Genomic DNA, 12879 nt, shown 5'->3' with positions numbered 1-12879 from the left:
AGTACACATTTTTGTTTAGGGGCCCCAGCTGAATATATTTGTTCTTTTTCCAAATCATATAGTGTATTGTTTAGTGTGAATACCATGGTGCCCATCGAGTATTTTTTTTTATTAAGGTCTGAAATCTGGATAGGAAAGAATAACGGAGAATGGGTAAAATTTACAGAAAAATGGACCCAACTTTTTTTTTTAAAGAACAGAGAACACTGGTGTTCAAATATGAATAAAAGGAGAAAAGGGCAAAAAATACTGACGAATATAAAAATATTACCTTAAAAATTAATATCTTTTATTCTTATTCGATATCTTTGTAATAATTTCATAAAATAAGTATACCTATTACCACGTGACGGACATATAACTAACATGCATCCTTGCTTTCATCAAAATAATTATATATATACACACCAATTTCATCCAAAAAATCACATGAAAATGATTTAAACACTATCATGACTATAGAAAGTTAGTTATGCATGTCCAGAAACCTTTCCAACTCACTGTTTCCTGTGGTCAAAACTAGGGAGAAATGTTTCATACAGTTGTTAATCTATTGATTGTAAATTTACACAACTGTCCTTGAGAATTAGGCATATCCTGCTGCATGGTGCTTTACAGTTTACACTATCAAAGATTTAATAAACAGACATTATTTCACAGATCGCACACTCACTTCAATTTTGTCAACAATTTATATACAAGTCAGACATAAAAACCTTTATTGTGTGACCCCCCCTAGTTAAAATAGTTTTTTATGGTAACCCCCAGTGGTATGATATATTTGGCAATGACCCCCCCCCCTAAAATGCACCGAGCCCTCAGCTGATAAATAATGACTGTTCCCTAATATCTTAATATATCTACGCTTAACCATGTTAACATTAGATACATACAGAAACGCACCTAAGTATGATCAGAAGGTATATCCACTTAACTGGTGTGCACAAATCTGTTTTTTAAGGTTCATGTGGACCTTACGGTTAAAATGGCCGTATTTTCACCTCAAAATTTACTCCGAGTACAGACAAACCTGCGCATCTGTAAAAAATTTCAGGCATGGCATGCCCTAGATAAAATAATTTCAAATATGTTTTATGTTTTAGAAAAATAAAAACTTACCAGGATTTTGCTGTGCACTTTTTTTCATTCCTCCAGAAGGTGCCAAAATAAACTAATTTGGGAAACAGGTTTGAGAACTTCCCCACAGGTAATAATTGAAGTGAGTAGTATTGATTGACATGGACATTAGATGGACAATAGATACATGACAATAGTTGGTTATTTAAACTGTGTACCTGAGTGGACCATATCAAGGTAAACTCAACTGTTTGTTAATTTTATCATCTTCTACAGGGACGAAAAAAAGTGTACGGCAAAATCCAGTTAAGTTATGAATTTTCTAAATCAGACAATGCATTTGAATTTTATTTATCTAGGGCATGCTATGTCTTAAAACGTTTCCAGATGCACAGGTTTGCCTGTACTCATAGTAAATTTTGAGGTGAAAATACGGCCATTTTAGCCATAGGATCCACATGAACCTTAATAATCATTTTTTTTGTTTTTTTGTTTTTTTTTCTCGTGTGTATATATTTTTATTTTGTCAGTGTGTATTTTTGGACGTATTTTAAACTCTGTGTTAATGTTATATCTCAATGTGTAATTCGTACTGATTACACAAATGTGTTTTTTTGCAACAACTGTGAATTTAATCATTTTTCTGATTTCTTGTTTAAAGTTAAGAACGAAGGTTTATAATTTCATGGTATTGTCGCCAAGGTAATATTTGATCAGAATTGAATGGGGTAAATAAAATAAATTACTTCAACATTCTTACCTAGCCATTTTGACAGGAAGGAATTTGCATATGGAAGTCAAATATCAATATATCTGTGTATACTTTACCTGGAGTTATTGATTAAAATTTAAATGCCTAGTTTTAACTGTTGACAAAAATTTCCGAAGCGTCACGTTAACTTAGCGTAAACTCAAGGAGATTAATGTAGATCTATATAGAAATAAGTACAGTTGGTGCGATTGCCAATAAGTCAAATATATCAACAACAGGCAACCGTACGGTCTTCAACGATGAAAGCAACACCTTTACTGAATACGGCTATAAAAGGTCCCGAACTAAAACAAAACAAAAACAAAACAAAGTAAATCAGAAAAATAACGTCTAATAAATAACAAATAATTTACGAACACAAATATGACAGACATGAACCAACGCTAACCACCGAACAGGTTCCTGACTTTGGGCAGACACATATAGACCGTGGCGGCGTTAAACATGTTTGTAGATACATAGACTAACTTCAACCGGTGAAATGAATTAAGATCTTTGAAGAATGGCATAATTTTCTATTGAAAAAAGACAAATTCTATAAGTATATGCAAAATGAAGATGACAGAGAGAACATGGTTTATTAGTTGCATCTAAACAGACTAAATAACCAGCAATACAGGAGTGTAGCTATAAAAGAATTTTGTAAAAGTTTTAAGTAATTTATTGTTTCGAAATCCCTGACATAATAATTTACCAGTGATGCATTGATTACATTCGTTAAAATTAATGACATCACTACACACACGGGCATAACGAACCGTTTGATGGAACCAAAGGAACATCACTGTCTAAAAAAATTAACAATAGCGAACTAAAAATCGTCTCTTTTGTCTTAAATCTTAGTTAAGATTTTCCCTTTAGAAATTAGAATGTCTAAATCTAGGAATGGACTATACTACTGCTGTTTATGTTAGATTTAATTAAATTTAGTTCCTTTGGATAAATTTCGGTTTTATAACGAAGGAAATATCATCAAAATAAGTATTGTTGAATGTATCAACCAAATGTAACAATGACGTGTCTTTACTGAGTTTGTAATAAACCAAGATTCATTGCAATACAGTTATAAATCTGCTATAATTGCAGGGGCGCAGTAAACGCCTATAGGAATACTTCTACTTGTGGATACACTTTATCGACTAAACGTACACATATGTTGTTCAGGAGATAATTCAACGCTTCAATTATTTCTTCGCATTTCCATTAAGTGTATCTAGCATACTTTCTTTTTTTCAATACAGTAAAAGGCCCATCAACCAAAAGACCACATATTTTAGGGAATGGTAAGTCGTCGCAACAAAGACGACTTGATTTGTATCATTCTTGGAACCTTAAGAACAAAGTTCTGGGCTTGATCTATTCTTCCAGCCTTCACTTACTTTTGTGCTGACAAAGTTTATTTACAACCACTGGGTCGATGCCACTGCTGGTGGAGATTTATTTCCCCGAGGGTATCACCAGCCCAGTAGTCAGCACTTTTGTGCTGACATGAATTATCATTGATATGGTTATAAATTAACTGTTTACAAAATTTTGAATTTTTGAAATACTAAGGCTTTTCTACCTCAGGCATAGAATTTTGGTCCTCAATGCGCTTCAACTTCGTACTTTATTTGGCACTTTTACACTTTTTTGGATTCGAGCGTCACTGATGATTCTTTTGTAGACGAAACGCGCGTCTGGCGTATATACACAATTTAGTCCTGGTATCTATGATGAGTTTATTTATATAGAAAAGGTGGTATTGATATTAACATTTGAAAACGATTTTACATCTGGAAATACTCGAGTACTCGTTCGGTAAAAAATTAACTAAATGGAAGCACAGAATTAAACCCATTTTATGTATTGATTGTCGTTGTCTTATGAATATAAAACCCTCAACATTATTACCTAGAACTAGATAATAGTCCCAGGAATATCACGATTTGTCAATACCTAGATTTTAGCATTGCACATTGTACTGTTTTTCTCTGGCTGTTAATGCCGTCTTTACAAAACAAGAAGATCAAAGAAGCCAGATTATTTAATTTCAGTTTCAGATAAGTTGATGATCGATGTTCTTTCCATTAACTATCCGAACTTTTCTGATTGGGTTCCATTAATATACCCCCAGAACTATAAATTAAAGAAACAACAGACACGGCTTTCTCCGCTTCATTTTTAGACGTAAACCTCGAATTTGACACTCACAGTCATCTCAGTACAGGAATCTATGACAAACGAGACGATTCTAATTTTGAAATTATCAATTTCCCTCACCTTAGTAGCAATATACCAACTTCACCTGCATATGGGATATATATTTCCCAACTTATTCGATATTCAAGAGCTTGCAGCTCCTACTTAGTCTTTATAAAACGTCACTAGTGTCTGAGAAGAAAGTTGATGAACAAGAAGTATGTCAAAGAACGTCTATTCCTATTTCTAAAAAAGTTCATCGGAAGGTACCAAGACCTTGTTGATAAATGTTCCGTACCAACTTCACAAATAATACATGATGGTCTTGATGTATAGATTCTGTATTATCTTTCATTTTTGCTACTGTGTTTTGTACGTGTAACTTTTTGTGTTTCTTTTGTACATATGACGTGGCTGTGTACTTTTAAAGATTCCGACATTATATGTTATTGTTCTATTATAATTTTGAAAATACTTTAAACGACAAAATTATTTCACTCGCGTAGTGGTTTTAACCATATGTGGATTCTTAAAAGGAGTATGTTCGATAAGGTCCTGAAATGGCCCCCTTTTTAGCGTAAATTTCAAATTCGGATTTATTGACCAATATCACGATAAATTATAGCTAATACATTGACTAGATAGGATATAAGCCATTTTGTTGAAAATTTTACTTTTCTGCGTGTCATTATGACGTCACAAGTTGTACTCATATTGATTTTTCACGATAAAATCAATGAAAATGGGTAAATTGCCATAGATGATTGGACAGGAAACATAGAGCGCATACGTCGACAACAAAGATCTTTTAAAATAATGTTTGTGAAGACATTTTACATGTCTTATTAGAATATTAAGCTTGTCGACGCCTGCGCTCTATGTTTCCTGGTCCTTTATTTGGTTGAAATCCAGCTGATTTGGTCAAATTTCACCAAAATTCCTTATCTTGACCTTTTTGGGAAGTAAAAATCAACGTGTTAGAATTAAACTTCGACAAACACAGTTCTGTTTAACTCTCTCACATGTCTTTAAGGCAACTTAAAACATTTATTGTCTTGTAACTATGAACTTTATGATTGGGGCCAAATATGGCCCTTACCGAACTTACTCTTTCTAAAGAATTCTGGATAATTATAAATCTCGGTCTTTTTCTGAAACTAGTTCTAACAAAATTTAGGTTTTTTTTAACCCTGTTTACCACTATTCCCCATGTGAAATCATTTTTTTAAATACTTTGAACAACAAAATTATTTTATATTTCTTCCTGTGTGACGTCTACATTTTCTGAGGTCAAACACGAGAAGCAATGAATGTGGTTGAAAAATTTGATTGATGTTTTGTGTGTTTCTTTATGAAATATTTGTTTGTTTTGAGATTGTGACACAGTGATGACTGCTGTTCCCAAATTTGAAAGAAAGGTAGTTCAGCTGTCTGTCATATATTTTATTTTGTAAATTGTTTTGTTACACATTAAGCCGTTAGTTGTCTCAATTGAAATGTTTTATAATTTTCATATCGAAGCCTTCTATAGCCGATTATATGGTATGGGGTTTTTCTCATTGTTGAAGGCTGTACGGTTGCCTATAATTGTTTACATCCACTTTGTTTGAACTTGGGTGAATAGTTGTTTCATTGGCAATCCTATCACATTTAAAAAAAAAATTCTAAAGTCTGTAATAAGGTTGTCAGTGCGCAAACCATATTGGGTAGTAAAAATGCATTGACCATTCATCTTTTGTATGTTTTTTTTTTATTCTGAATGTCTTGAAAGAAAAACATTCAGAAGGAAAGCAAATAAAAGAACATTGCTTTTATCGAAACTAAGTAAAACAAATAAAAACTATTAGATTCTTAAAAAAATCCTTGTTCCTTTGTGATAATGAATAACTATTTTTCTTCATGATCAACTCAATTTATGAGTTTGATGCCTAAGTTTACCGGATCGGGATCTTGTTAAACAATCAACACATAACATGTAGAGAACGTGACAAATCAGTGAATTTATAGAGCCATGATATAATTTTTTTATAGTTTTCATGCGTTCCTATTTGTTAATAAAACATTTCCTCAACAATTTTTAAATGATTTGATGTAATAGATTTGTTCTTTAAGAATCAGTTGTTATCATTTAACTTTCAGTGTACCTTTGTTTACATTTTTCATCACGGTTTCCGTTCGCACTTGCTCTCTCAGTGTCTCTGGTGGCCAAGGATGCAACGAGAGGTCTCGTAGTTAAAATACTTTTTGCTATTGTATATGAAAAATAATGAAAATCCTTTATTTTGTGTGAAATTTAATATATATTTTTCTTTTTTATTAAAGACGAATAATCTCTGACATCATAAAAATCAATATAAATGAGAATGATAACATTTTAGATTTTGTAAACAAATGCTGTGTCATACTCATAGAATACATTACTTTCATCGTCACTTATATAACTGGACACAACCATCATTCGTGTTTCCCTGTTGATGTCTATTGCCCAAGGAGATTTGATTCCATTCGCCTCTGACAGTATTGTTTTACAGGTTTTACCATCTGGTGATACTATAACAATACTGTCTTTTTTTTGAGAAGCTAGATAAACAAAGCCATTATTGTCTAAGGAAAGTCCTCCTGGTTTCACAATGTGTTGATGTTTAAATGTCCAAACATGTTTTCCAGTACTTTCATAGCAGCAGACAGTGTTTTCAGAGGAATTGGTCCCATAAATATTTCCTTGGAATAATGCAATATAATTTAGTTCCTTCACTCCATCTAAGATGATTTGAGACATATCGTGTAGATTCACTTTAGTAATCTGGTAGCTTTCACAGCTCATACCTAAATTCTTACCATCACTGCTGATAATTAAATTCTTACCATCACTTGCTATTCCATAAGAATAATGAGAAAGTTCAATTCTTTGAAATATTGTATTCTTTTCAACATCCACCAATGCAGTTTGGTTTGCTGATCCTAATAAAACAGCAACTGTATTCTTTTCGACTAAACAACCATCAAATGGATCCCCCTCGAATGTCACTACTGCTCTAATGAAGAAGCCGTCGTTTTCGAAAAGAAGTAGTTGTTTTTTGTTGTAATCAAGAATCACGACTCTACCATCAGGTAATATCAGACAAGCCCTTATGTCTAAAAACGTCATATTTTTGGGAATTGTCAGTCTTTTCAACCTAGATGTTTTAATAAGATCCATTTTAGGAATACATAGGGCTTCATTTTTTCTTCCAGTCTTTATAAGGAGCGTTGAAGAGTTGGTGTTAATAGTAATATCTCCAAATGATTTGACATCCTTTTCAATGGATTGTATACTAGGTGAAATGTTTAGCTCTAAATTCTTTTCACTGAAGAGATTGCCACTTTCTTTTAAACCTGTAATGTATGTTGCGGCTTCTGATGTAGTTTTCGCAATTTCTCCAAGAGCAACATACGTTTGTAAATTAGTTGCATATTGTGTCATTTTGGTATACTCACTCTGGATTTGTTCTATCTTAACGAGTCGCTGTTCCATTTGTTTAACGAAAGAATCCATGTTTAATTTCAGCTCCGAATGTTTAGAATCCAAGTCATCGAGTATTGTTTGCTCTATTTTATTTAAGTAATCATCTATCGACCTCCTCGTAAACCGGATTTGCTCTAATGCTTCAGTTTTCTGAGTATTAATTGTACTGATCCTGGTATTCAGGTAATCTATGGCTTTAACTAAGTTTTCATTCACGTCCTTCAAATCTTGTTTGTAAATCCGAACTGATTCTGATACTTTAACGTCCTTTATAAAATCTAAAAGTGGTTTCATGTCTTGACATTTCTGGTGTTTATTCGTGACGCATTGGACACAGCATGGACAATCATGGGAAGAACAGTAAAGTTCAAAAGTCTTCTTGTGGTCTTTGCACTTGCTGCTTATTTCTTGTACGAATTTAGGTAACTCATCATAGTCTTGGGATGGCATGGTGTTGTGTGTTGACCTTCTGTGAGGATTTTCACACTCTCTACAAAAGAAAATCTCACATTCTATGCACCACGTGACTGCAGCTTTTGAGATTCCACTCTCATTGCAAAAAGTACAAATGTGCTTGGCCGATGATGCCATCATAAATTTTCAATTACTTCTGAAATGTATGAAAGTTATTTTGTCTTAGCAAACCAACATTCAGTTGAATAGAATACTAGTAGTTTGACAAAAAAATATTACAGCGTATGAAGAAAGTAAAATTGACAAAAGCAAACGTTGTCAACCAATAAAATGAGTGAAAACAACTGTCATATTCCTGTCATTTGACAATATTGAGTGATCAAATTTAACAAAGATGATTACTGGTATTTTGAAGAGTTTCTGTAAGATGAAACATAGTATAATCATCATTTATGATTTAACACTATCTGCGCAAGTCACTTAATAACTCTGTAGAATGAAAATAAAGGCAACTGCAGTATACCGCTGTTCAAAAGACGTAAATCGATTGAGCGAAAACAAATTTGGGTTACAAACTAAAACCAAGGGAGATACATCAGTTTTAAGAGAAAAACAACGAAACAACAGCACACTGAAGGGCTACAAAAACCAAACGACAATGCAACATACATAGATAAGAACTTTTAGATAACAAATGCCAAAATCCTGACTTGTAGACATGAAAAAAGGGGTGAATATTTGATTAACTTCCAGTGATGTTTTTTTCTTATACGGAATGAAATGTTATGGAAAATTTTGTCTATAGTACCGGACATTATAACACTAATGTCAAGTTTTTCTTTATTTGAAACATAGATAAATTCTGCACATTTTTTTGAAAACTGCAAATTTGACAATAGGAAAAAATCAATGGCGGTATTACACCTAATTTGGGAAGCTGAATATGCTCATTCGACCTTGTGTGAGAAAAAGGTGGCACAAGATAGATTGCACGGCTGTTGTACCAATTTAATCCAGGTATCTTTAAACAATTTTACAGATATTAAAACAAACACACACATAGGAAAATAAATAATAAAACACTTTTTTGAAAAATTGAAATCTGAATATTCTTACTATGAACTTTTTGACAGACAGTACATTGCAATTGGAGGTTAAATGTACAATATATGGGACACCTAGCTAAGTTTAAATACTTGGTCTTAGCAACAAAAACATTACTGAAGCGTAACGTTTATATAGAGAAATTTTGTATGCATTGCAGAAATTTAAATAATGTTACAAGTACTTGTAAATATAAATGTTTGAAACTTGTATTTTATAAATTACATTTTTAATACAATGAAGAGATTCTAAGGCGATCTGGTGAAAAACAAACGCAGTTTGAACGTGGGGATTATAGCTATATTTGATATTGAGACTATAAATACTTGACAAATATTTTGATGTGTAAATGACGAAACTTTTTGTTTGTAAATCACATTACACGAACTGCTTGAAAACGGAATAAGGTAATGACAATTCACTTGACAACTCAACGTACTACAACGACACTTAAAAAAAAGGCGTGCAGGACAATCAAATCAAAAATTTAAAACTTGATTTTCCTTCATTGTAATGGATATCATATGACAAAAGTGTCCTTATAACAAAATAATATTACTGGGTCTGCCAAGTGCTACAAGAAACTTCTTCCTATATCATTTACATCACTTTAATCAGCACATAAAACCTAATTTTAGAGTTGCTATGAATGTACCTTCTCAAGAGAAGTTGTAAATCAAATGTCGATGCTAAAATTCGAAATATCTGTTTTAGAACATACTATGTAATTTTAAAGTAAAAGCTGTGGATTGATTGCCAACGAGACATCTAGCAGCAAACGACCAACACTGAATTACATGCTACTGACATGGTACAGGCACATACAGAATGTGTTGGGGTGAAACAAGCTTGCGAATGCCCAACCCTCTCCTAACTTGGGACAGTAGTTAAACAGTACAACATAAGAACAATATATATGTAACACTCCCAAACGTGTCCGATCCCCCAAAACGTGTCCGTAATATTCAATATTCCCCAAACGTGTCCGTTTTCATAACCCCAAAACGTGTCTGATAATTGTTATTCGCCAAAACGAGCCCACTATTTAACGCCAGAACGTCTCACGTCTTTTAGTGCTAGATATATTATTAATACATGTATGTCATAAACAAAAGCGATAACGTTTACGGCAATTCTATGATTAGGGACACAGGTGATGAAGTTGTCATTTATAAATATTGGTTATATCTAGTTAGTTTAATGCCGGTTTTTAATGATTATCATAATTGCAAATTTAATCTGTAACATATAAATAAACTTTTGACTGAATTTGCTTATTGTCCAGTTGCAAGTATTTCATACTCATTTAGAGCGAACATACGCCAAATTCTAGAGTTGCATAAATAGTTTACTACGTAAGATATTTTGTACTAATAAACGGGTTATCAGGTTTTTGAATACATTTTAGGTTTCCAGCATCACCAAAGGCATAGGATCCAAAGACATAAAGTCCAGTGACAAAAATTTCGTGCATTATTTTAACGACATTAACAATACATATAATGTAGATAGGATCTACAAAGGTATCATCATACCGGTAATTTATGATTGGGCCTACATTTTTATGGTTATTCAGAATTTAACTCTAGTTGGGATTTTCATGTAAAAAGTTAAAGAGCGAGTAAAGACCAATTTTGTTATGAGTTCAGTAAAAACTAATTCAATCTCCATTTTGTAATACGATGCCGTTTTAAATAAAATATGCGGAAATTAATAAAAAATGGTGACTTCAAATATACACATTATATATCACCATGAAAGAGTAAAATGCTATAAAGGTTTTAATGCGCGGAGAAAGTGACATTCTCCCTTCACGAGTTATCTGAGTCAAAAACTGAGCATGGCTGCTTACATTTACACCCAACATAGCTAAACGGCCACCTCGCTTTTATCCAGGTTATACTGTTTAGTTAAAAAGATTTAGATTAAAAGTAATTTTTTTTTAAATTTTGTTTTAATGAAATAAAAAGTATTTTCTTAATGAAATTGTAAAATAAGTATACCTAAATGAAAAAGCAATAACCAAATTACATACTTATTTATAATATGGACACGAATGATAGTTCCAATCAAAGAAAAAAAAATAAGCTTTATATGGATATGTTTGATGGATTGGACACGTTTGGGAGATTATTTAAAAAAAAAAGACACGTTTGGGCGTTTATACAAATGACAAGCTTTAGTGCTCTTTTACAACTAGACTTGTTTTGCAGTTCAGTGACGTCGATGTGGACACGTTTGGGGGAATCTGACACGTTTGGGAGAAGGACACGTTTCTGAGTGTAACATATATTATATAATTATCAGTGGAAAAGGGATGAAAGATTAGTTGTAAAACACTTACTAGAGGCCGAGATGAAACGATAGTAAACGATGTGTAGTATAGGTAGCTAATACATAGTAAAAAAAATGAAGACTTCTTATTCTATCCATTTATCGACTGTTGCCAATGTTTTATAAAATGCTGTATTTTAAGGAATAAAACACTTTTTTGAAAAATTGAAATATCTTAATATTCTTACCCTGAACTTTTCGACAGACAGTACATTGCAGTTTGAGGTTAAGTGTACAACATATGGGACACCTAGCTAAGTTTAAATACTTTATCTTAGCATTTACAAAACATCAATGAAGCGTCACGTTTTTATACAGAAATTTTGTATACATTGCAGATATTTAAATAATGTTACAGGTATTGACGTTTGTTTGCAAACTAAGCAACTATGTATAATTAAGTACAAATATTCTCTTATGTACGTAATATAAATGTTTGAAACTTGTATTTTAAGAGATTCTGAGGTGATTATTCAACCAAGAATTAATAGCAGTTTAAACTTGAGGGTTATAGCTCTAGATGATGGTGAAACGAAAACTTTGCCTTTGAGACTACAATTTGGAACGATTTAAGGCTGTGAGGACGTTGATACAAATTCTAATTACAAAATTGAATGGTTCAATGAATACTCATACAAATGTTGCTAAGCACTGGTACTACCTACGTGACAGATATATGAACTTCGTTTTTGTGTGTAAATCATATTACATGAACTGCCTGAAAACGGAATTAGGTATTAACAATTCACCTCGAAACTCAACGTACTCCAAAGACACTTTAAAGAAAGGAATCCATGACAATCAAATGTCTGTTCTTATATTCTTTTGAAATCTCAACCAGATTTAAAACTGGTTTTTCAATCACTGTAATGAATATCAAAATTACAAAAGTGTCTTTTTAAACTAAGTTATATTACTGGGTCTGTCAAGGGCTACACGAAACTTCTTTTTAAACCATTTAAATCACTTTAATCAGCATTTGAAACTGGAGTTCAGAGTTTCTATGAAAGTATATACTCAAGACATCCTAGACAATCAAATACATGTTCTTATATTCTTTTGAAGTCTCAACCAAAGATATAAATCTGGATTTTCCTTCACTGTATTGGATATAAAAATTACAAATGTGTCCTTCAAAACAAAGTTATATTACATAAATCTGTCAAGTGCTGCACTAAACAGCTTTTTAAACCATTTACATAACTTTAAACAGCATTTAAACCTGGATTTCAGAGTTGCTATGAAAGTATTTACTCAAGAGGAGTTGTCAATCAAATGTAGATGCTAATAATTCGAAATACCTTTTTTAGTACATACTATCTAATATTAAAGTAAGAAGATGTGGTATGATTGCCAATGAAACAACTAGCAGCAGACGACAACCACTGAATAACATGCTACTGACGTGGGACAGGCACATACATAATGTGGTAGGATAGAACAAGCTTGCGGACACCCAATCCACCCTCAATATGGGACAGTGGTTAATCAG

General features: G+C 32.5%; 1 protein-coding gene across 1 annotated transcript; it reads right to left on the bottom strand.

Moving 5' to 3' along the window:
* Window positions 1–6366: 6366 nt before the first annotated feature.
* LOC139515920 (tripartite motif-containing protein 2-like) lies at window positions 6367–11633 on the bottom strand. Its single transcript, XM_071305683.1, has 2 exons — window positions 11576–11633; window positions 6367–8145 (listed from the first exon to the last, which is right to left on the bottom strand). The coding sequence occupies exon 2, from the start codon at window positions 8127–8129 to the stop codon at window positions 6405–6407; it is 1725 nt and encodes a 574-aa protein (XP_071161784.1). The 5' UTR covers window positions 8130–8145; window positions 11576–11633; the 3' UTR covers window positions 6367–6404.
* Window positions 11634–12879: the final 1246 nt, after the last annotated feature.

Source organism: Mytilus edulis, chromosome 3 (genome assembly GCF_963676685.1).
Source record: "Mytilus edulis chromosome 3, xbMytEdul2.2, whole genome shotgun sequence".
Taxonomy (NCBI): domain Eukaryota; kingdom Metazoa; phylum Mollusca; class Bivalvia; order Mytilida; family Mytilidae; genus Mytilus; species Mytilus edulis.
Note: the sequence above shows the minus strand (reverse complement) of the source record. Positions and strands in the feature narration are given on the sequence as shown.